The 23,935-nt window shown below is 37.3% G+C and overlaps 2 protein-coding genes and 1 long non-coding RNA gene across 4 annotated transcripts; 1 reads left to right on the top strand and 2 right to left on the bottom strand.

Moving 5' to 3' along the window:
• Positions 1-16: 16 nt before the first annotated feature.
• On the bottom strand, positions 17-13,080 carry LOC113664459 (gelsolin, cytoplasmic). 2 transcript variants are annotated; one of them, XM_027180057.2, is made up of 27 exons: positions 12,158-13,080; positions 9,977-10,051; positions 9,764-9,829; positions 9,088-9,165; positions 8,718-8,770; positions 8,340-8,445; positions 7,789-7,899; positions 7,624-7,690; positions 7,274-7,409; positions 6,887-6,965; positions 6,577-6,675; positions 6,335-6,488; positions 6,007-6,110; positions 5,610-5,747; positions 5,430-5,516; positions 5,013-5,084; positions 4,728-4,841; positions 4,475-4,558; positions 4,046-4,107; positions 3,770-3,863; positions 3,513-3,605; positions 3,380-3,424; positions 2,868-2,933; positions 2,142-2,267; positions 1,532-1,615; positions 1,276-1,398; positions 17-903 (listed from the first exon to the last, which is right to left on the bottom strand). In XM_027180057.2, exons 1-27 carry the CDS (start codon positions 12,221-12,223, stop codon positions 790-792), a joined length of 2,496 nt encoding a protein of 831 aa, XP_027035858.2. In that variant the 5' UTR covers positions 12,224-13,080; the 3' UTR covers positions 17-789. The 2 variants fall into 2 exon arrangements, with proteins under 2 accessions (XP_027035858.2, XP_089047714.1); XM_089191588.1 differs by lacking the exon at positions 9,764-9,829.
• On the top strand, positions 11,298-15,620 carry LOC149035872 (uncharacterized). Its single transcript, XR_016182265.1, has 3 exons — positions 11,298-11,428; positions 13,460-13,593; positions 14,040-15,620. It is a non-coding gene; the product is annotated as an uncharacterized LOC149035872 (long non-coding RNA).
• Positions 14,483-23,901, bottom strand: LOC113687055 (transmembrane 9 superfamily member 3). The gene is made up of 15 exons (XM_027204760.2): positions 23,705-23,901; positions 22,062-22,257; positions 21,459-21,563; positions 21,305-21,322; positions 20,745-20,905; positions 20,439-20,516; positions 20,218-20,349; positions 19,770-19,936; positions 19,506-19,600; positions 19,276-19,406; positions 18,615-18,754; positions 18,162-18,230; positions 17,346-17,576; positions 16,840-16,916; positions 14,483-16,735 (listed from the first exon to the last, which is right to left on the bottom strand). Exons 1-15 carry the CDS (start codon positions 23,786-23,788, stop codon positions 16,668-16,670), a joined length of 1,752 nt encoding a protein of 583 aa, XP_027060561.2. The 5' UTR covers positions 23,789-23,901; the 3' UTR covers positions 14,483-16,667.
• Positions 23,902-23,935: the final 34 nt, after the last annotated feature.

Below are 23,935 nucleotides of genomic sequence, written 5' to 3'. Positions count from 1 at the left end.
ATGAGACACTTACAACTGAAAGAAAAATCGCTCAAATTTATTACAATGAAGCTGTATCTCATCTGATTCCTCGTTCAGAACCTGTTAGATATTATTATGTAAGCTAGTTGATCTAAGTATTCTTTGACAAGGGACTAGTTTTGCTTTATGGCAAACTTAAGCATTCTTTGTTCAAATTTTTTCGGTCCAAGGATAACACGTTTATTCTTCTCCACGATGTAGCTACTGTAATTTTTAAACTGCGGTTTACAAAACCCCTGAAGTAAATGAATAACACCACAGTTCTTGAAATCAAAAATCAATCGCCACTTTACCCTACTTCTTACTAATCAGACTCCTTCTTTTGATTAAGATCTCAAATACATGTACATATGGCGACATTTCTAGACTTATGTTGTTGACAAAACAAAGACTGTCTTATAGTTAATCCTACGGAAAATGATCTGTTAAACCAAACGCGGTCAAAGATAGTGATTCTACTTAGGAAACACCTATGAAATAAATGAAACAGCGTTCTCATTGTCCACTGACGTACAAAATATGGGAACTTCACTACTTTTATAATGCTAGATGATTTTGAAAATGATTTCAGCTGGATAGCGTGAACAATTTTATAAACCGTGTTTATGTATTCATTGACTTACTCAACTGTTACCACTCAGACTGTCGCTAAATACGAGCGAGCTCTTCAAAAACTTGACATTTTCTGAACCATGACATTGATAATAACGAAGAGTTCGCCTTTCGACGTACATAATTTCCTGATAACTAACACATCAACAGCTGATATTAAAACAATCCTTTTTCTTTCTTTAGTTGCACTTGTTTCCATCTTGGTAGAGATTCAAACTCTGTCCTTTCCATATCAAATACCAAGAAAAACTCTTCATTTGACAGGTAATGCTGCAAGAAAAGAAATGAAGGGGATATTTCACTTAAATCATGAAGGATACTCTTTTATAATCACTAACGTTACAATAATGAGTTCGTTCTCTTTTTGTGAACTCTTGCAGTGAATTTATACGGTCGTAGGTAATGTATGTCAGGGGTCACACAACTCTTAAGGAGCTTAATCACAAACGTTTCTGTGAAGCGGACGGCAATAAAAAGTTAAAAGTTCTCATTCCTGGTGCTCACTACACCTTTTGTCCTGCAAAGTTTGGTTTAAAATGCTCAAGTCGGTCTACTGACGTCAAAGTCGGTTGCCAGCACCGTCTTAAAAACGACTCTGCTCTAGTTCTCTATTCTTTTATCTGAGGGGAGATAATGATGTACCTCTCTCCTTGCCTTGTCGATACCAGCTGGTAGAAGGTGATATGGCTGGGCCAGAGCTTCGTAAGTAAAGCTACTGCCGTCTGTGGCGTCACTGTGGTTGTTGTTATTCATGGTTTTCATACTCTAGGATGCAACAATTCAAAATGTGCAATGCATTTTGCATGCATTTTCGAAAGATCAGAACAAGTATAGCTCTTTTGGAAAGAAATGGAGAGGGAATGAAGCTATATGTAATATGTTATCATTTCTCACACACCTGAGGAGTAATTCGTATTTCGGAAACTTTTCTAATGCCATCTTCTCCCATTTCCTTCTTTAGTTCCTCGTAGGTCTTTCCTTTCTAAAGCAGACAATTAAAAAGGATGAGATAAAAACAGCAGTTTCAGAGGAGTGTTTTGGTTAACTACTATTTCTTATACGACGAAGATTATGTCGAGTTTCTGGCAAAGAAGACCAAGTTTGCAAGTCTTAATGCAACCTCTATGAGCTAACATTCATGTGTTTTCTTCTTGACTCCGCCATCAAACCGGTGAATCGAAGGAGTCAGGTTTTTCCAAACGAGGTAATGTGTAGATTTAAGGGTACATATGAATGTTGTGCCGCGTAGCACTGGGAACACAAATGGTGAAACAGAGAATTAACTCTGAAGTGTAAATTAAAGTGCTATTTAAACCCATGAATAACCCATTGGGCGTTAGCCCTAATAAAGGGAAACAGGGAAGATTTTTTCTTTGCCTCGTGTGGTTCCCTGTTTCCCTTTATTAGGGCTAACGCCCAATGGGTTATTCATGGGTTTAAATAGCACTTTAATTTACACTTCAGAGTTAATTCTCTGTTTCACCATTAATGTGTAGATTTAAACTTACACTCCATACGTCACGGTCCCAGGCCTGAAAGTGACCCGTGAAATTCAACGGTTCGTATCCTTGTTTCACTTGGATCATCATTGTATCCTCCAGTGTCCGTCCAGACGGATCGGATCTTACGTAATCCTTTAAAGGAAAAAAAAAAATTTTTCCTTCCTTTTCGACGATTTGCAATGAGATTCGGCTATTATTTCTCGGAATATCCGTGATGAAGTATATAGCAAACTTTCGTGGATTAACAGATTGGAATAATTAAGATAATAACGGTAATGAAAATTAACGACCTTAAAATTTAGCATCTTTGTTATTCTAGCAGTGGGTATAGGACGCGTGTCATATATGAAGCACGCAATGGCCCAGCTTACGATAGAATTTCCGGTCCGAGGGTCTGGGTTTGATTCTTCGTGGGAAATAAGATTTCCATCTTTATTCCGCACTTGTGGCAAAACTAATAAATTTTTCCTTGTTTCCTAACTGAGCTCAAATTTTGCCATCTTTCTTTTTTATATTCGCTCCTTAAAACTTGCGTTTGTAACGATTACGATAATGACGACGTTTGCAAGCGGGAGTGCAGGATCACATTCATGATCACAAATCAATAAAGACCGCGACCACGATGTGAAACGATAATTTTTTTTAAATCCATTATGGAACACTCCGCTTTTAAATGATTTCCTGAAGTCTTCAAGGTAATTTGATGACGGAGATCAAGCCATCATATGTTACCATAGCTACGGTGACAGCTTCGGCTTTTTCGACTTCGTTTGCTCCTTCTCCGATCCACACAAACACCTGAAGAAAAGAAATAACTGCATCGAATACTTCCATCCCGTCTGAACTCAACTTATAAATTATCTATCTTATCAGCGTCACTCCATGATTTAATTTTTTTTTAAATTTTTTTTTCATTTGATAGTGAACCTGCCACAGACCAACCATTGTCGTTTCCCATCTTATTCGAAGACATCACGGGGTATTCACTCTACTGTTTGTCCTCGTTAGAGAGTTCGAGAAGCACAAGGGGGAGGGGGGATTAAATCAGTCTGTTGTTACCCCAATCCTCCCAAAAAAATTAAAAAATATAAATAAATGATAATAAATAACAAAAGGCATCTGTGACTTCGTCTTCGGATCGAAACCCTGACCACTCGATTAGTATTCCAACCACAACGTCTCCACAAGAGAACAACACACCCTTGATAAACAATTCTCATGCGGATAATAAAAGATAGTTGTACCTCATCATACGTGTCCAGGAACATGACGTCATCCTCAACCAGGTCCTACAAGGAATGATTTAATCATTAAAATTTACAAACTAAAGCGAGACAAATTGGAAAGAGCACTAAGTTGATGGAAACTTTTTCTAACCTCTTGACAAAATTCGAATATTTCTTCCACCCTGAATGCCCCAGAAGCGTTTGAACACTGAAATAATCGCGGCGGGTAGCTGGGTTTCTCTTCCTGGAAAGAATTAAAAAGAAATTGAATCAGCTCATGAATTTTAGGCTTGCAGTATATTATTTCTTATAAATAAATTATGAAACATCCAATTGCTACCTTAAAGTACTGCACCCAAGGAGAGGTTTAAGAAAAATTTCTTCACGCTGTTGATAAATTTCTGTTACCTCCATACGTTTTCCTGTTGCGTACTCTTCATATCCTCCAATAGCTTCCCAAAATGCCTTCGGTTCTTTCCCTTCCCGAATGGGTTCCACCTCTCTAAAGATACAAACAAATGCCAAATCTTAAGTAGGATCCGAAAGACTTAAGTATTATATTCTCTGGAATTTGTGGTTGAAAAAAGAAAAGCTGAGAAGAGAAACAGTCCACAACTTAATCCTAAATGGCTTCTTCGTCGAGCCAATTAAATGTTGAGTTCAACAGCCAATCAGTCTTCTCACCTGCCAACCATCAGGTAATCGATAAGCTGTCTTGCATTTCTTCTCTCAGCGGCACATGCCCCCTGTTAAATAAGTCAGCAGAAACAACAATTGACATGAGATATTTTTTTAAAGCGATGGTACAGTCTGATCGTAAGGATTAGGGTATTTCTAGGAAGAACTGTTTTCGAACATTCGAGTTAAGTTTTGTGGCTAGTTCAGCTTGTAAGTTTAAATAAATGCGACTTAGCAGTTTTCCGCGGGTGATTGAATTTTTAAACATTTTTCACAAGAGTGAATGGAGAAAGTTTTATTCAGCCTTAAAGCTTTGCTTTCGCTATCAATTTCGGTGGAGTTGATAGAAACTTAGTGGAACCAATCGAAATTATAAACTTCAGATTGGTGGAGGATCTCCTGGAGATAGTAGGTGTAAAGAATGTAAGTTGTCACCTTTCCTCTCCACAAATAGGCTATGTACGGAGTCTCCAAAACAAACATGTCTCCAGAATTTAACGAAGCGGCTCTTCGAGGCACCTGTAGATATCCACAAACACGTTAAATTATACCGTATCGCTTTTTCCTGGGAAAAGTTTTTAAATTGACAGTAAAAATATGGTAAATGTTTAAAATAAACTGGGTACAGGAACAGCCTTAAGCCACACCTACTGACAGATCTTACGAGTTAGTTTACTAAAGCACAAACCTGCATCGCCTTTGCATTCATGTCTGACGAACCCCGAACATGAAACATTCTTTTTCCTTGACTGTCATACGTGTCCTCCTCTGAACCAGCGCGATAGCCTGCACCTTTGCCACCCTATCAATCAGGTGAAAAAAAAAATCATAAACACCAGTTAGGAATTAAGTTCGAGACACGATAAGAGAGTTAAATCACAACATTGAAATAGGAGAGACAATCTCTGTAAAATGATACTATGCATGAAGCATGAATTTACCAAACTTCAACAGTATCTCAACGAATACCAACCTCCAGTATTATGAAGCGTCCACGAAACATTCTCAAAAAGTGTTCTGGTTCTTTATTCTGAACAACTCTAATCTAAAAACAAAAAGCAAAATGTTTGGTTTCTGCCATATCTGAAATTCCTACTTCCTCCCTTCAGAGGTTCTTACTGTCCATCCCCTCCCCACCCCTCGACTCTGACGCTTAAGCTTTCTCACCAAGTGCTTAAAGTTATTTTTTGACAACGGACAGTTTTTACAAGACAAAAGTCAATGAAAATTTCGGTAATGTCGGTTGGAATTAAACTCTTTTCATATAAAAAATAAAACTCTATCTTTTGCTCCAATAAATGCTAATTGCGTGAAGAAAAGTAGTTCAGTAGCTAGTGCCTCATAAACTAAATGGGCTCTCTTTAAAAAAATGTTATCATCGCGCTATTACCTGTGTTGCTATCCCACCGAGATTTTTGTCCATTTGATCGGCTAACATGGCTGATGCTGCTCTCTCATCAAGGCTGCTTCTCGCTCCCTAGTCAAAGACAAATTCAACTCTTATCCATAGATTCTAGGGGGCCAGAAAAACGACGCACAAATACATATTCAATGCAGACTTGATTGATACCTGCCAAAAATAGATTATTATTTGCCTTCTCCAGTTTGCAGTAAAGCTGTACTTGATAACGTAAGAATCGCCGCTGAAGAATACTCCGTGCAAGTTTGGCTCCCATGAAACCAGGTCATGGTCTTCAACACGCCATATCTAAAAAAGGGTAAATGGATTGAGAGATTGGCAAATAACTAACTAAATACATAAATAAATGAAGCATACAGAGGAGTATTATTAATTGAAGCCTTTTTCTTTGTAGGCAGTTTATTTCTTTACTTCAAAGTATCAACATGTTGGGGAATCAATAGAAGATTCAAATTAAAATGAAATCAGCAAAGATATCAACGCGGCACATTTTAAAACAAAAATCCGTCAAACAAAGGAATCAAGTTAATTAATGTTTTCATTGCACCTCTACATCTCCTGTTGCATCATCAGGAAGAATTTCCGTTTTATGTTTCGGTCTTTCTCTATCATGCAACTGTGAAGCGTCAAACTTCTCATTGCTCTGTTTGGCTAAGAAATGAATTAAGGCATTTTGCGTTAGAAAGAAATTTCAGAATACTGTTCACTGCTTTGCACTTAAAAAGACTGCAATGCACCTGTTGACGTTTTCCATCTATTTAAACAAAGGTTTCACTTCACTGTAAGATTTTCCCAACTTAAGAGAAGTTTCTATTATTGATATACAGCTAGTTCTTTTTTCTAACCTGTTAAAGAAGTTGAACAGCTTAACTTACCCAAGGCCCCTTGTCTGAACACCTTTCCCAGTCCTACTTGTTCGCCCTCATCCCTCCACCCTGAAAAAAATTGTTTAAAGATCGGTGTCTCTCCACCCTCCACTACACGGGTGACTTGTGTCCATTGCGGGTAGCCCTTCTTGCTGATAAAATCCTTTGAAAGAGAATAAGTGGTTACGATGCGATCAAAGCTTTACAATCCAATTGAACAACGACAAATAAAATTTTGCAATGTAAATTACCATTCCAAATTTCATTCCTCCCTTCTTTTCATCATCAGTACATTTCTTCCCGATCCACACAAATATTCCACTGCTGCCACAGTCCAGAATGAAGCAATCCTGTGCAAAATAGCGTACGAACGAGGTATCAGCAGTTTAAATTAAGTTAAACAGCTCGCAAATACAATGAATGCTTTGAGGTGAGGAAAAGCAGTTGATCGGTTAAGTCTTATCGTCCAAATGAGAGAAGCCGTGGTAAAGAATGTCGTCGAGGAGATTCCATTTGTTAACAAAAATACAGAATGAATACGAGTCGTTATTTAGCCCTCACGTTTGGATCGAGATGTTCTTTTTTAAGAGGCATTTCATTGATCACTGACATCTCCAGGGTCCCACGTTCATCAGAAACCCTGCAAAAGAACATGGTCCATATTTCAATTGAGTGTCAAAAATAAATCGGGATTGAACTTGCATATCCTCTCTGCGCTTTGTGGCGGTATAAATAATTCCCATCACCCTCTCAGCCAGTTGGAGTCAGACCCTAAACTTTGTCGTCCGCGTTTTCCCGCGTTTGAGTGAGTTAGCTTTACTTGCTTTCAGTTTTTATCAAATCAATTTAGGTCTGGTGGACTAGTATGCTTACTTTGGCTCTAGGGTTTTTGACACCACATCCGAACTTATTCTTAAATCTACGAGGTAAACCTTTAAGGTAGCATACCTGTACAGTGTGACACTTGTCTGGCTGTTCTTCTCAAACGCTACGTCATCGCCTCCTTCAGAGGCTTCTTTTATTTCACCGCGAGACCCAAGGGCTTGGAAAAAGTTGTTTTCGTCCCGATGATCTTTGTTTTCGTCTGACAAATCATAGAATGAACCCAGTTAAAAATACCCTTACATGAGGTTTGAAATATTTATGTCTCTTGTTTACACTGACATAAACACAAATAAAAAAGGTTAGATTTTTTTTTGTCCTCATATTCTCCTCTAACAGTAACAAAAATGGGCACAATTGAAGCGATTTGTACAACTTGATTAAAACTGGAAGCGTGGTGCATTTTAGCATTTTACCTATAATGACAAGTTTGGCTTTTCCTCCCCTCTCTTCATCTCTTATACGTCTCGCCACTTCAATTCCCTTACAAAAGCAAATCATTTAATATTAAGTGAGTTCTAATAGGCATGATAACAAAGATGTGAATTGAACGCGCAAAAAGTGCTTTTTGTTATCATTACCTTCATTCGTTCTGTTCTGCTACACTGTGATCCGTTCCAGCAGTGAATAGTCATCCCCTCATCAAAAATAAAAACGTCTCCTTTGTTTAATGATGTGTAGTGCATCTCAACCTGAGATTTAAAATGTATACAGTACAATAGAGAAATTTCCTTTTGCGCCCATTTCTGGGTAGGTGTTAACAAGATGGAAATGACTATTGAACACTATGACAAAATACCATGAAAAAAAAAGTTTACTTCTCTCTCAGTTCGACGATTGCTTCCAAAATTCACCATGTTCTTTTTCTATTAATTTTTTCGGTGGAGTTAATCAATTGGAGATATTCATGTCATACTTCCATCAGGTGATAAGAGACTCTGGAATTTCCATTTTACAGGTGATTCACTTTAATCCAGATTTAATTGCTATGATAATTTTTGTCTAAGACTACAGTAAACCAAATATTTATGTTGATAGGGCTTCGCATAACAGCACGTAGAAAAACCAGAGAGGATAATAAAAAGTAAAACGGGTTGAAACGGGTGGAAGCGAAGATATTCCTGTCCCTGACCTGTGAAACTCGCACATTTCTCTTTCCCTTGATCTGAAAGAGTCTTTTCTCGTACACACCGCGTTGTACTTTCCTGAAGCCAGAATCCACTCCTCCTTCAAGGTATCTGTTAATCGAGAGGAGAGCCCGTTATTCATCTTGTAGTCATTATGTTTCCTACCTCATTCACATTCAGAACCCCGAACTTAGGGAATTTTCATTAAACTCAATTGTTGTCGGCCGTTCCTAAGGGGGCGTGGGGCGGAGGAGAGGCCCAGGTCCTTATCGATAATACGGCTTTGTGAACTCCAGACATTATTTTGATGAAGCACTTTTTCTAAAAAAGAAGAGAAGTATGCTTTAGGATTTACTATGATTGCAGTTTAGTTTTGATCATACCTTATACCCTTGGGAAAATATGATAGAAATTTTCTTGATTCATGATCCTGAACCTTTAGAGGTAATCAAACAGAAGAGCATTAAGCCTTATGGTTTATACAAATATTTCTAACATAGCTTTCGTGGAAAGATGCAAAATTGAAATTTAAACTTTTCCAATAACGCTTTAAGCAATACCAAGCTGAATTATAATTGAAAATGTGCGGAAAAGCGACATTTCGGTCTCTTTTCGGTCTGACAATTCCTAAACGCAGACCACTTGTGTGGACACGGCCTTCGTGACAGACACTTTTAGTGTCTCATTGAACACAAATAAATTTATACGGAACACTGACAACACTGATTGTTGATCAGAGTAAGACCTCTTTACCTCTCTGTATTGCACTGGTCCTCCTCCCAGATGATCATCCAATTCAACTGTCTTGTAAGCTGCCACGCCTTGCTCGTCCTGTGTAAAGAGACAAGTCTAGGGAACCGCGCTTTTTCTGCACGATTTGCCCACCACGAGCCGCGCGAAACTGGGACTAAACACGCTAGGATAGAATTATAAGCTCAAACCATATATAAAGTTTATAAAAAGGTGGTAAGGTTTGGAAGTTGTATTGTACGTATATCTCTTGTTTGGCGTATTTTCTGTACTATTCTCTTGGTGTGTGGTATAATAAAGATTTAGTGCTATAAGTTCATGATGGCTTTGTACAGAAAAACATTTAAAACAGAAATAAAAAATGAAATGTAAAAAAAAGAACTCCAACGCAAACTGGTCAGAGTGATCTCCGACAGAAAAATCGGGTTCTAGCTACTGTTGTACCAGTTAGCAAAGGTTGATTAGGTAACTGTGAACGGGGTGGCTCCATGAAAATGAACGTTGTTGAGAGCTTTGATAACAATATTTAAAAAAAAAAAACAAATAGATAAATAAATAAAATTGAAAAAATTTAGCCCTTCAAATTGAAAATGAGACTGAAAGAGAGGTTTGTACGTTTAGAAAACAAAATGGTGCACGAATTGTCATAAACCAAAATAACAAAATTAAATCAAAATACCTGAGATGTGCTAGTGCCAAGCCAGAAATGTATATCCCATTCTAAATGAGATTCAACTTTTCTGGTCTAAACAAATAAACATATGTACAAAAGAAATTGTTAAAAAAAATCAACCTAAAGGTAGATGAATAAAATGGTGATTTATTAAGAAAATTATTAGAAGCTTGATTACTATGTCATCAAATATTTCATCAGTGTATGGTCACAACTCACCGATAGACAGATGTAAGAGTCCCCTGAATAGAACGTGCCGTAGGTTTCAGTACCTTGAGCGACAACTTTCAGTTTCTTTGAGGAAATGAACAAAATAATTACAACATCATAAAGAAGCCTCTGAAGCTGGCGATATTGCAGAAAATTTCAATATTTGATCAAACGGGTTTATTAAGTTTGACTTTGACCTTGCTTCCTCGCGAGCTGCAAGACGGGAACTGGTGGAGAGGGGAGGGGAGGGTGGGGAGGCAGCAAAGCGTTTAGGAGTTAAAAAGAAAAATGTAAGAATCTAAAGCGGGGTATTTGGTGAGGGAACATTAACAAGAAGTCTTGAATCATATTCCCCTTTATTTTCATCCCTCCTTCTTTTTCATACCATACAGCGATAACGCAAATTCTGCGCTCTGGAAGCTCAGCACCTGCCGTTTTCTATAAATTTTATTCGAAATTATGTTGGAATGACAAATTTCTACAATCAATGTACAAAGAAATTAGATTTCTAGAACTCTTCAGCTGTTATCTTTTGCATGTCGATACGAGGGAAAACTATGATTTCGAAATACGCGTACCTGCAGCTGAAGTCTGAGCGAGAGAGCAACCCGAGATGCCTTCACAAATCTCCTTACAGCGTCATCTCTTATTTTAGAGCAATGACACTTCTGAATTGTTTCTTAGTCAAAATAATGTTATACACATATAAAAGCAATTTATCTACTCAACATCTTTACTGAAATTGTACGTAAGAAAGAAATACACTTTGGTAACCCAAACATTTCTTGGAAAGGTGGCGTAGTGATACAAATATTTCAATGATGCAATAAAATTAAAATAACAGGTGTCCGCCCACGAATCGTGATGCAAACGAGTCTATCTTTGTTTGGTCAAAAATCATAGCTTTGGCGCCTTTTTTTTAGGCAAAGTTACAGACCAACAACCTACTCTACATTAGATTTGTTCATCGTTCTCGGGCGGTACAACGAGAGGTATGATTCAAAGGAACAACTTTGAAAGGCGCAATACCTCAGCTCTTGACAACCTCTGATGATGCCCACTTTTTATTATTTTATATTATTATTATTATTATTATTGATATTTAGCTGAGCCGCTGGATTTACCCGGACTCCTTCATGTGTTATTGTTATAAGCTAAAGATGTGGTTACTTTTTATCAAACCAATAACGCGTATTTAAGTTATGTCATCGATAGCTTTTGACGAGAAAAACTTAATTCTTCGTGATAATTTAAAGGTGTAACTTAACTATCATCTGTGACATGATGGGAAAAACGCTTCCTTTTGTAATAGGGATTGTAAATATTTAATGTTCCAGACGTTGAAAGTGGCTCATTTCACGTCTTAAGAATCATAAACAAACTTAGGTGGTTCTTTGGTGCCTAACACCTAAATATCGAGTCTCTTTCCTTATCCAAGCACCTGCTGAGCATCCATAGAAGGTAACTAAAGTCAGGATAAAGTAACCTACTTGACAAAAACACTCCAAACGCAATATGCAAACACCGTCGCGTGCGAATTAACATAAGATCTACTTATGCGCAATTTTCATAACTTGAGCGGTCCTGCTATGGAGTAGCGACTTAGTAAAAGCCCGCTCCTAATAGCACACAAAGAAAAAAATATCACTGACTTTTGTTATTGTTTGGCTATAATATAATTGTAGGCATATTGTTATTGGGGAGAAAAACCTAAAGCAAGTCACATTTTTAAATTTAGCCAGAGCCAGTGTGAAAAAAAAAAATATTGGCCATGCAGGTTGTCGCTTTAACTTAAATCAACGCACTGCAAGTAACTGAAAACGGATCGCTTGGGAATTATGAGTATAGTTGCGAAAAAGCAAGTAAAAAATTACAGTTCGTTTTTCGTGCGTCAGGTTAGAACTGATTGTTATTTTGAATAGCCAAGAGCTGTTTTTATAAAATATGAATAAATAGACTACATATCATGATAGGAGGATTATTTTGCTTCCGAAAATAATTTAGCACTCGATACAAGTTGTCGAATTATGGTTGAGCGTAGGATGTGAATCCGGGGTTAGCCGGCTGTTATCATAAAGCCGCCTGTAAAATCATCTTCACAGCAGGTCCATTTATGTGCCTTAGTAATGATTTTAATCAAGGGAAGAAAAATATAAATCATTTGCTGAACATTAGATAACTGCAACTAACCTCTATTCTCCATATCTCCATGCCAGGCTTCTTTCCAGCTTCAAGAAAGGCGTCATCGACTCCCATTGAAAATGCAATTTGAAAAATGAAAATAACGGGATAAAAAAAGTGGAACGGAATAACAATATTTAAACTTCGAAACCGTTAGTGGATTAGCGTGACGAGAGCTCGAAGCGTCATTGAAAATTTCCGCGAAAAAATTATAAATGCCTGCTTTTAAATTTGAGTAAATCCGTTGTCCGAGCAACTATTTCAACATCCAGTTCAATTGCACGCAGACAGAAAACAAATTTAAATGGCTGTGTATTTGAAGAGATCTTAAATTCAATAGTAGTGCGACAGGGATGTTTCTTATTGGAGCACGAAAGTCCACGTGTCGCAATATTTTGGCTTAAGTTAACCCTTTTGTTTTGGTATAAATTAGTTAGTGCGATGGCTGATGTTTATGTACATTTTTTATTATTATCCTAAAACGTGTTAATACTTCAACTTACGATCCGAAATTTATGCGTGAGAAATTTATCTGAAATTTCTTTTTCACTATACTCTCATTGTTTTACGCGAGTGAGAGAAACGGTGAGTGCTTTAAGATAATAAACTTTCACCACTGTTTAAAATTGGAATATTCATGATCCTTAAATTTTAAATTAGCGGCGATCCTCTTGTCAAGAAGCTTCCAGAGTTGAAATTTAAATAGTGTTTAATTACGATTTTATAAAAACATTGAATGTCCTTGTGTTGTGTGCTACCATCAATTATGATGACAAAAAATGCCTTAGAAAGCAATTTTGAATTACGACTTCTGAAGAAAATACTGCTTTTTCAAAACAAATATTTTCTTAAAATTTCGCCATTGCTCTTTCTTGTTTTGATACATCCTAGGATAATAGCAGTAAGGGCTGTGTACAGCCACAGTTTAGATGTTTACACTTCATCAATGATTAATGTCATGATCGCAAGGTTTCTCGAAACATTTTTATCATTCTCATTTATTTACTTAAAAGTATTTCTATTTTTCCTAACTTTTGTGGAGATGCGCAAAGGTTTGATATTGTATATCCGTGCTAGAGAAAGATTTTTGCTCATAAATGTTATTAGTGTTGATTGTCTCGACCTCCCTGGGGCAAAAATATATATTCACCAGTAAAATTACGAGGGGCATCGGCTGGTGGCGTTAATTTGACTGACAACTGGCGAGAAACTCATCTTATATTGATCAAGCCGCTCTCCCTTTGTATTTCTTCTGGGTGAGTCCTTTTTAATTATTATTTTTTTAAATAAAAATTCATATTCTGTTTCGAGCTCAAGACTGCAAGATGGACTTGCGCTGGAGGTACCATACAGTAATGATTACCATGGAATCGTCTTTCAGGCGGGGCTTCCTTAGCGTTACAAGCTAACGATCATTCACCAAGCCGCCATTTTCGTTCACCAAGGTAATTTCTTTCGCTCCCCAGCCTTCCTGTACTTTAAAAATCCGAGGTGCCAGCCAAGTTTTTTAAGAAGAAGTACCTAGCGTTCGTTAGCTAAAATTGCGCTCGCACATCAGTCTAGCCGAAAAACTTTTTGTCAGCATAGCGGGCGAGAATGTCACCTGTGAGAGGATTACCGGAAGAAGGAAAGAAGGGAGCTGGGTAGGAATCCACTTGCGCATGTCCCTATGAATTGGTCAGGCAGCTCAGGAGGGTACGAAGTTATCAAAGGAGCGTACTGTTTTAGCCGAATTAATAATTACTGCAAGCCTAGGCCATTTTCGTTTGAGGCAAATTAAAGAACGGCCAACATCCACAATTTTAAAATTTACGAAAGATATATTTAAATTTATTTTCGAGTGTTTTCATCCCAACAATTAATGCTTTATTTCTTGATTCATTATTAAAAGGCGACCGCAGGAAATTTTCAAGAGGCTTTTACGCTACGGGAATACCTCCATGTCTACAACTCCCTCCAAAGCTGGCACACAGGTTCTATGGGTCATCATAAAGTTTTTAGATAGCATGACATTAAGCAAACAGGCCGTTGCGCTCAGGCCCACTCTCACATTACGATGGTTGTTGACAACGAGAAAGGTAAACAAACTCCAATCACCTAATAAGCCGAGTAAACTCGTTATCCCGCGCTTTTGCTTGTCTCGCATACATAGTCTGAAATATAATTGGCTCATGGTGTGAGCGACTTCAATGAAACTTAATAGTACAGCTGTAGAAAGAAACTTGCCATAAGGAAATAGATAATTTTGTTTCGGCAGCGCAAGCAACTTGAAGAATGAAGTTGTAGTTCTTCCTTGGGAGCTATGGCGACTCATTACAAAAATCCATGCATAACTGCATTTAAAACATTTTAATTAAGTTTAGTTAAGTAATCAAACTTTCTTGGAAAGACTTTAAAATCTCTCTTAAGTCGACAAAGGAATAAGTTCACTCTCTCATGTAAAGCGAGTTCTCTATATTCATTACAGGTTAATTCAGCCTGAGTCTCACTTATTATATTTCATATTAAAAAAAAAAATTATCGCACTTCATAGGCGTACACTTCGGCAGAAAGACCTTTCACTTACATGGAAATACACTCATCGGTCGGTAGTGACTTTGCATTATAGAAAATTAAACGCGATTAAGAGAACAGGACCACCCTTAGGAGGACAAGGGACGAGGTGACATCTTGAAGGTGGAGAGTAAGAAATTCCTAGGGAGGAGGGGGGAGGTATCCCTTAACGGGAAAAAAAAAACATGGCGATGGTCGTCACATTCAGTAGTCTAGTTCACAATTTTAACAGATAACCAATACTAATGTAAGACCCTAATACTTATTTTTTTTCTGCTCTAGACGGAAACAAGGTTAAGTGCCACAATAAATATTTAACACATTTATGAAGTAAGTACCTATTGATGACGGGCCAATAACTATAATGAGCTCGAGATACTTTGTTTAATCGAATAGTTTAGTATGTTGATCTCTTTCCAATATTCCTCTGAAAAATATACATATCAGTTCTTCAAAGGGTCAGCTGATGAAGTCTAGATTCTCAAAAAGCTAATTTTGTTGGAAAATCTCTTCTGAATACAGCCAAATTCACAGCTAAGAACACGTGGAATCGTTACCTGTTTTCTGACCCTGTTACAGTATATAAACAAACTGGACAGTGATTTCAGTCACCTTTAGCTTGGTAACTTTTTAAGACGCGAGCGTAATTTGTTTAGAGGGAACAAATGTCGCTTCAATTGGAACTTTGATGCTCCAGTGACAAGAGATTTCACTACCAACAAACTAACAGGCTGAGATAAATGAGGAAATAATTATATTACCTGTACCTACATTTTGTGAATGAATTTCTTCCTCTAACATTTAAACTGAATAACACACAAAGAAACGAACAGTTTACAAGCACTGCTATAAACTTACCACAGAAAGTTCAATAACTCTACTTTTTTTTTTTACAAAGAAATAATTTGAATACCGAAAAGCCATGCCATTACTGCACTTCTGGATATGACAGGCCAAGCGCTGCGCTCCACTCTCTCTGTCCTGTATTATCGTAGCGCTACCAACAACTTTGTGAGTTGCACAACTAATAGTCGTGTAGGACACCTTTTAAATTAATTTGCTATCACGACCGTTTCGACGAGTACTCTCAAAGACGCGAAAGCATTCCAATTCTTGCTAACAAATCAGAGATCATCATCTGGTCGAGTCAGTTTGTCGCTTGGATGACAGCCAATCCCTTTTTGTGTTATTTACCATTAAAGATAGTTTCAGTAAAAGCTCCCTCGCTCATTACCCTAGAATACTGCACAATGCCTCTTAGACCGTTTCACACTTGGAACATAACAGCTAAAAAGAATATTGGGTTACCACGTCCACATTGGTAAGATTATCACTTGAGTCGTTACGTACCAGGTATCAATGCTATGTGACCCTAGTCTGGCGCTAGTGGATTCCCCGACGAGCTATACGAGCAAACCTTCCTTAAGCATTCGAATCGTTAGGGGAACAAGGTTACTATATCTAAGTCTATCTTAAAATGCACCAATAAAAAAAACCTATCAGTCCCAACAAAAGGATTTACCAAGCCAAATGGGTGAATTTCGCTGCTTCTTCTCATGTTTAAATTTTAGGACACTGATAGGTTGATTTTCCCTTCTGTTGAATTATTACAGGTTTCTAGTATTCTTCTGTTATCTTCACTACCCACAACCAACTGCGCCGGCACCCTTAAAACCTTAAACCACTAGTAAATCAAAGTCATCCTGTTCCGAGAATGTCTGCTCAGGGAAGGTTTGAAGATATCATTCAATTTGTAGGAAATGTCTTGCACTAGTTCAAGTTGAACAATTCAAAGAACACGCCATTTTAAAGGAAATCTGAGAACGGGGCGATAGTGTTTCCTCGCTCGACGCGTTTCAACATACGCACAAAACTCTTTTATACCTATAAATACAAAGATTATCGTTCGGTATTGTTTTAAAAACAGCCATCGGACCAAAAGCGACATTTCTGACAAGTTTTCTCGTCAGTCTATTTTTACCGTAGAATAAATCTTCTTGACGAAGGCACTTGCCCCGGCATACCCAAATGTACCTGTTGAACACAAGGAAAATTGTATTTACCAGAGGTAATAAACATGTAACTTCTCCTAACAATATCAAGACATTTTAGTGAAAGCAATCATGAACAGTGCTTACCGCACATAATCCCGAGACCGAGACTGAAGAGAGCCATGTAACCAAAGTAAAACGTTGTCTGGAATAAGCCGTACATTCTGAAAATCACGACAAAAGCAGGATTACTTCACACTGTTATCATATGTAGAACGAACTTTGTTGCAAGTGTGTTGAATGTTCCTGAACAAGCGATACATGTATATGTATGCCTTTTCTTTGATCTGATTGCCTGAGTTTTTTCGCTCTCAAGCTTTTCCAGGTAGACTGGCAGTACCCCGTATCATATCACCATTAAATTACCGACACTTTTTGAATGAAGTAGCAAAGCGCTGTTATCGTCAGTGTCACTGTACTTTCCAGAGTTGAATCTTTTCCTCGAAACATTCTTCGAGCGTCTTCACACTCTAATCTCGAGCTTCGAATCGCGACTGCCCACCCACATTTGTGCGACATAAGATGGTTTTCTCGAGTATGCAAATGAGGAGATGAGAACAAAATTAAAAGACACACAACAACTGGTAGCTTACTTGGTCTTGAAAAAGAAGTAATAGAAGGAGTAAAGGTAGACATAACCAGCTGTGGAGGCAGCTGACAAAAACGCTGTCCACTGCCATCTGTAATCTTCAGCGTTTAGAAGGAAATAGGTGCACACAATAGTAACGCACACTGTTACAATGGCAAGGATCACAAACACCAGGAACATAAATCCAAACACGTAGTAAATCTTGTATGCCCAGAAAGACGTAAATATGAAGTACCTACAGGTAAAAACGCACGAGAGATTCATTACATGCGAAAGAAGCCAAAATAACACCAGTCAAGTTGGCAATGCACTTCCTGATGTCTATTAGAGTTTAAAGCCTACACATCTCCTTTTCTCTATGAGAGTCAACCCTTTCATTCCAAAGACTAACATCTAGTTTCTTCTGGCAGTATCAACTCTGGTCATGAGAGTGGAGGAAATGATCACCAACTCTTGATTACTTTGAACAAATTTCTCTGGTCAGTATCATAAAAATGTATGGAGAACTTTATAGAGAATATACATAACGAGGTTTATCTGTAAAAGGATTTAAACTAATCCTTTTGGTCCAGAGATTTTGGGTTCCAGAGCTATCACGATTTCTGTAGCATGAGGCGGTAAGGAGTAGTGCTTCTTCCACAAGAAAGGGAAGTCAGCCTATCTCAGGTTACTAGGATGGTCAAGAGAAACTTGTTTGACATGCTCATGAAAGCAACACATTGATCCTGGCCAAGGCTTCGGCCTGGACTTTTTCATAAAGCGTCAGAAATACATGTATTTATCTATGTGTGACATCTAAAGTGCAAGTTCAGTGACTTACATTTCTATGAATATTGATCCAAATGGTAGAACTCCTCCAAGAATTATGATCACTAGGGGCTCCATGAACCTACAAGATACCAAAAAGAAACAAGAAATACATTCACTTTTTCGTTCTTTCAAGGTGATTCATTCTGTACATAAAAACCTTCTTCTTGATAAGAAACTAACTTCTTAAGACTAACGTTAAATCTGGCAATCAGTTGGGACTGGTTAGGGTTAGTTCCTTGATCTTGGAGGTGATGTGAACCATTCAGTGACATTGTGTAATTATAACATGATTTGCGATTCTAAGAGTATTTCAAATGAAAAAACGTCCTTGGTAGCATCAAATGCCTCTTCAAAAATGTGAATTCCAAAACTTAAGTGATTATGGGCTGATAATGAGGGTATGTTTAACCCTCCAATGTGGACAGTGTTGAGGGTGATTTTCTAAGGTTTACTCTTGTCTCACCATTTCTTCTCTGGTATAGGTCTGGGAACTGTGTTCACTCTACAAGGAACATTTGGAGCACCATACAAATTTCTTCCCAATACAGTTCCCACTAAGGTTAATGGCAGGATCACAAAGATGACAATGCTTGTCACAGCAACCTACAAATCACAAACCAACAAGACCTCAACAACTAAAAACATACCGGTAAACATCGATTGTTGATTGTTATTTGTCTATTAGTTCTTTTGACTGACAGCCTGAAATAGGCTAATGACAGAGCATCTAAAAGACTTTCACTCCCAGTGTAGAGTAAATGGTTTATAGATTTCACATTAACAAATTAAAAATTTTAAGCAAGGTTGGTATTCTTGTTTGGGTAAGGGATTCAAATAGTATCAGCTGATGACATACAACATGTAATGTTCCATCTTCCTTTACAAGTATGAGTTCATTTCAAAGTACCAGTTTAACATGTTTTAAAATAAACATTGTGCTAAGCCTGTTCAAAACTAAGTAAATAAATACATGGAATGAAATGAAAAATAAAATCGAAATTAAAAAAAAAACTGTTTCCTTTTTAGGTGTGTAATTTTGTAATGCTGTTATTTGCTTGAAATCCTTTTGCAAAAATTTGTTGTTTACATCACTAATACTTCCTGGTGAAACTTTAATAACTCACCATTGTGGCAAATGGGATGGCTCTAGATGCATGATAATATATGGCAATGAAATTGATCATAAAAGCTGTTCCGCAAACCAGGAAAGGAAACAACACTGCACTCAGCACCATTTGTTTTATCCATTGTCTCCCTGTGGTAAAACAGTGTATGTTCATGTAGCTTCACTTATATCACCAAAAGCCTAACAGTGATTCTGAAATGGGTGAAATATCTAACAAGTCATACAGACCTCCTTGCCTGGCATAAAGACTGCCCCCCATAAATCCGTTGACAGGGGCTGTTGCTGCATACACAAATATTGTAGTGCTAAGAATGGATCCACGCCTAGGAAGCACACAAGTTACAAAATAAAATCTTATAATTGTGTATACTGTAAAAAAAGAAAACTTGAAAACATGCAAAAAGTTTTCAAATCACAAGGCGTAGGTGAGTGTTTTTGAGTGTTCTCTCAACATCCCAACATCAAAAGTGGGTTACTATAAAAATGGCTTACGTGGTGTACAGGTCTCCCATGATAGTGAACATGATAACACAGGCAGCAACACTAGATAAGTGATATCCTGTGCCAATTAAGCTGGTGAACATCACTCTATGTGATGCAGGCCTGAACACATCTCCATGAACCTGCTTCCATCCATATTCATCTCCAAGGTCTCTCTCCTGGACAGCCACAAGAACATGTAATTAGGTGTTAAGTATTAAGGTTGCAGCTATATTTGAGCCAAATAGCCCACCCAGCTGGAGGTTATTCCAGTTTCCTTACTATGAAGAGACTAGGAGTATTACCACTCCCCTCTGAATGGGATACCAGTCCATGCCAAGATTATCCCCCACCATGTCATTAAGTTTACCAGACATTTGGTATGGCTTCTAACCTACTCGGTTCTCCCAAAAAACTTTGCAAAAGGCCATAACATTACCAATGAGAATGACAATCTTACCATGTCATCAAGATCATCATCTTTGCTGTATCTTGCATAATCTTTTCTCAGAGTTCTCATCAGAATCATGGAGACAAGACCCACCAGGAAAATAACCATCATGAAGGAATTGAAGATTGAAAACCAGTGGATCTAAAACATACGGAGATTTAACCATAGGCAAAACTATTTTAAATGACCATAAGGTGTTGTAGTAATTTAAACTTTGCAAGGAATCTTACCCTGTGCTGGAAGAAACTAGGATCAAGGTATTTTTCATATCTCTTCTCAAAAGTTGTCTTGGATTCTGTCCACTTAACCTACAAAACAATAAAACACTACGATTTAATATAATGTATGTAAAATAAATATCATGAGGCAGCTCTCATTGTTGGAAGCCATATAGTTTTAGCAATTTTCTTTTTCCATTTCACTCTCAAACCAACATCTCCACAGTGTGATGACTTTCAACTACATTAGTTTAACAACAGTGTTATCTCTAAGTTTAGTTTACAGTCACTATAGCTGAATTCATTTAAGTTATTTACCTCATAAGTGAAGCTTAGTTTTGAATTGGGAACAAGTTTTGCTTTGGATTCACTTGTTAAGCTCACATCTACAATCTGGTCACCATTGTAGGCAATATCAAGCTTCTTGTGCGTCCAGATATAGAACTCATCCTTACTTTCACCAATTTCACCAACGATTCCTGAAGAGAGTTGAAGCAAGTGATAGTATGTCATATGCATATAATGAATATGCATTGTCATTCTGTAGAAATCTATAAGGACAAAAACTAATAAATTGAGCTGAGAATTCTTTGACATTTGTTTTCTGTGTGAGTATATTTCTGGCTGATTTTGTACTTTGACAAGGCAAATTTTTAATTTAGCTAGACTGTATTTTGGTGACCTTTTCCAGCAAAGGCAATAAAGCCACCATCTTCTGTTGAAAAATTGTTTGTTTGATTTGTTCTAACCAAGTAACAGTGTAACAAATTTAAGACATTCTTGGTTGACTAAGGCTATAATTGACCATTTATGAAAACTATCAACATCTACTCCTGGAAAATCTCTTAGAGAAAGTGAAACAAAACTACAACACTTACCCCAAATTGGCAAATCATCTGCAAGAAAATATATAAAGAATGAAGAATTATTTGGAGTCCTGTAAAGTTACTTTTAGACACAGCTTACGAGCATATGTCATATGTGAACACTGCGAATAAATGCAAGACTAAGTATCATGATACAAGAACCTACCTATATACATTTGATACCAATAATGATTCTTTACAGCATAAACTAATGCATCATGATTTTCCTGACTCAGATCCATAGTACAGTACTCTAAAGGTGGTACATTAACTAGAAGTGAAATAAATAACACAGGAATAAGATAGGGTTGATACACTGTACATATATTTACAATGTACAAATGAAGTTGGAAGCAATGGGATGAAAGAGTAAGTTATTTTCAACTTTTCTTTTTATTAATATATAAATTATATAATTTTTTGGTTTCAGTAGCATTAAGAATCATCAACATTGGTTTGAACAGAGCACAAATAACTGATCAAAATGATTTAAATGTTTTCCAATAGTTTGAAGTGTTTGTATTTGGTCAAGAAATATCATCAAAGCCAGTCAAAAAGAAAACACAAATCAGACTGGTTTGAAATCTTTTTTTCCTCAAATGTTTCACTCCACAACACATGCACATATTGTTCAACATCCTATATACGTAGCTTTGACCAGGAAACGTGCATGCACACATTCTATTTTGATTCATTTCACAGCAATCCCAATTCCAAATCATGACTAGGCAAGGATTCTAATAAAAACTCAATAACTCCAAAACTATACCTTTAAAAGAAATATCAATTCCACTGAAATCAAGTTCAACTCCTTGAATTGCTTCGCCCAGTGTCTCATGGTAATGACTGATGTCCTTCTTGGTTCCTTTACAAAATGGAAGTGAGAAATATGTGTATGTTTCCTGCCTGTTGTGATAGGGGCCAACTGTGTTCATCCAAAGCACTACCTCCTCACCATCCTCATACTGCAATTGAAAAACAAAGAATATTAATGCATTGTTATTAATTGCATATTAATGCAAGTCTTGTGTATATCAGTACTGTTGTGCATGGCAGTCTCCATCTGTTTATCTATACCACATCAGAAATATATATCAGTGCAGCCGCACATCATTATTCAAAGCAAAAAGTCTTTTATATATCAATGAACACCAATTTCAATAACCAATTTGAGGCAATAGTTTAGTTCACAAGCTAAGTAAATATGCTGTAAAAATCTTAGAGGGCTATTTTTTAATGCATGTAGCATTATTAAAGAAATTCAAAGATCTTCAGATTTACCATACTCATTAACTTAACAACTAAATCTTACTGTGTATGACCAAAAAATAGCTATCATTTAAATCTTGGTCTATCATTTAACCTGACCAGACCCACATGAGCTTTAACTGAAATACACTGTGAAAAAATCCCCATTAGAGATGGTTCATGCAGGGCCACAAAAACCTTGACAGCCCCACCCAGCTTTTAAGAGACAAAATGGAAGAAGAAAGAGGAAATGAAGTACTCATGTAGGAAAATGCTTATTGCCTGAGTCAGGTCAGGCTGGAGGGAAAAAATTTCTGGCCATGAGTCATAACCTAAGTTCAAAACTTAGTACAGAAAAGTCTTGATATCATGACCTGGTACCAAACAATTTCCCATGCAGCCCTACCACCCAGTCAATAAGCACAAAATCTTACATAGCATGCTCCTAATTCTTGTAACCAAGTAACAAAAAATTGTCTAGATTGAGGAAAGGAAACCTTGGAAGCTATGCTTTTCATTCCTCTCTCTTATTTAGGTGAAGTAAAGTAAACTCGCGACAAGACAAGAGATCATCTGTTCAGTCACACCATCAAGTTAACAGGTACGCTTGGATAAGATTTCAAAGCTTCGTCAAAACCTTCACGAATTATGGAGAAATCTTAAAAGCCCTAGTTTGCGTAATAATTACAACAGTTCAAAAGAAGACAACAAATGAAGACCGACACTGACATATAACAAGGGGAAGATCACACAACCATTACCGTAAACAAACAATGTTCCAGCAATATTTAATGCACTCTACAGGTCAGATTTCGTAAAATGGATGTTAAACATTGCAACAAGGTTTTTCCTTCACATTGTGGTGCTAGAGTGACTTGTTTCCAACGTAACAGCAATGAATGCAACGTATATCTGGACACGATCTCATATGCTGATGTGTCAATTTCTCATAAATTTAATTCGTTCATAAGCGATCGCATATTCCCACAGAGGAAGATAAGATCGATCACATCAACAAAAAGAAAATTTTCCATCCACGATAATTTTAAACTTTACGAAGTAGCTCAGTGATACTTTAAATGAACATAATAGAGAAGATACGATTAACTGCGGTGGAACATAAAGGAAAAGATCAAGACTCAAACATAAACAATATTGACGTACTTTATGGGTATGTTCATCCCCCGTGATAGCCTCCAAGCTCAAAAGAACAAGCAGAAATAACAGATGATTCCTCCTGGATGCCATATTTCTCAAAGGCAGCTACATAAAGGACGAGATGGCCTATGATTCACCTGATAGTAACCGGATTCTACCCCAAATATCTGTAATGGCGGACGCCAGCGAATAGCGGCTACCAAAAAGAGTCTGGGTACGAACGCCACGTCAAGGACC

Source organism: Pocillopora damicornis, chromosome 13 (assembly GCF_964200805.1).
Source record: "Pocillopora damicornis chromosome 13, jaPocDami1.2, whole genome shotgun sequence".
Classification (NCBI taxonomy): Eukaryota; Metazoa; Cnidaria; class Anthozoa; order Scleractinia; family Pocilloporidae; genus Pocillopora; species Pocillopora damicornis.
This window is presented reverse-complemented; position numbering and strand designations above follow the sequence as displayed.

What these genes read in the sequence shown, in the direction of transcription:
- LOC113664459 (XM_027180057.2), bottom strand. Translation starts at nt 12,223, where the DNA reads ATGGGAGTCGATGACGCCTTTCTTGAAGCTGGAAAGAAGCCTGGCATG. An exon ending in TTGGCACTAGCACATCTCAG is followed by an intron (nt 9,166 to 9,763) that starts GTATTTTGATTT and finishes CTCTTTACACAG; the next exon opens with GACGAGCAAGGCGTGGCAGC. An exon ending in GGGACCGTGACGTATGGAGT is followed by an intron (nt 1,616 to 2,141) that starts GTAAGTTTAAAT and finishes TGTCTGCTTTAG; the next exon opens with AAAGGAAAGACCTACGAGGA.
- LOC113687055 (XM_027204760.2), bottom strand. Translation starts at nt 23,788, where the DNA reads ATGGCATCCAGGAGGAATCATCTGTTATTTCTGCTTGTTCTTTTGAGC. An exon ending in GGATCAATATTCATAGAAAT is followed by an intron (nt 17,577 to 18,161) that starts GTAAGTCACTGA and finishes TTTTACCTGTAG; the next exon opens with GTACTTCATATTTACGTCTT. An exon ending in TACTTCTTTTTCAAGACCAA is followed by an intron (nt 16,917 to 17,345) that starts GTAAGCTACCAG and finishes CGTGATTTTCAG; the next exon opens with AATGTACGGCTTATTCCAGA.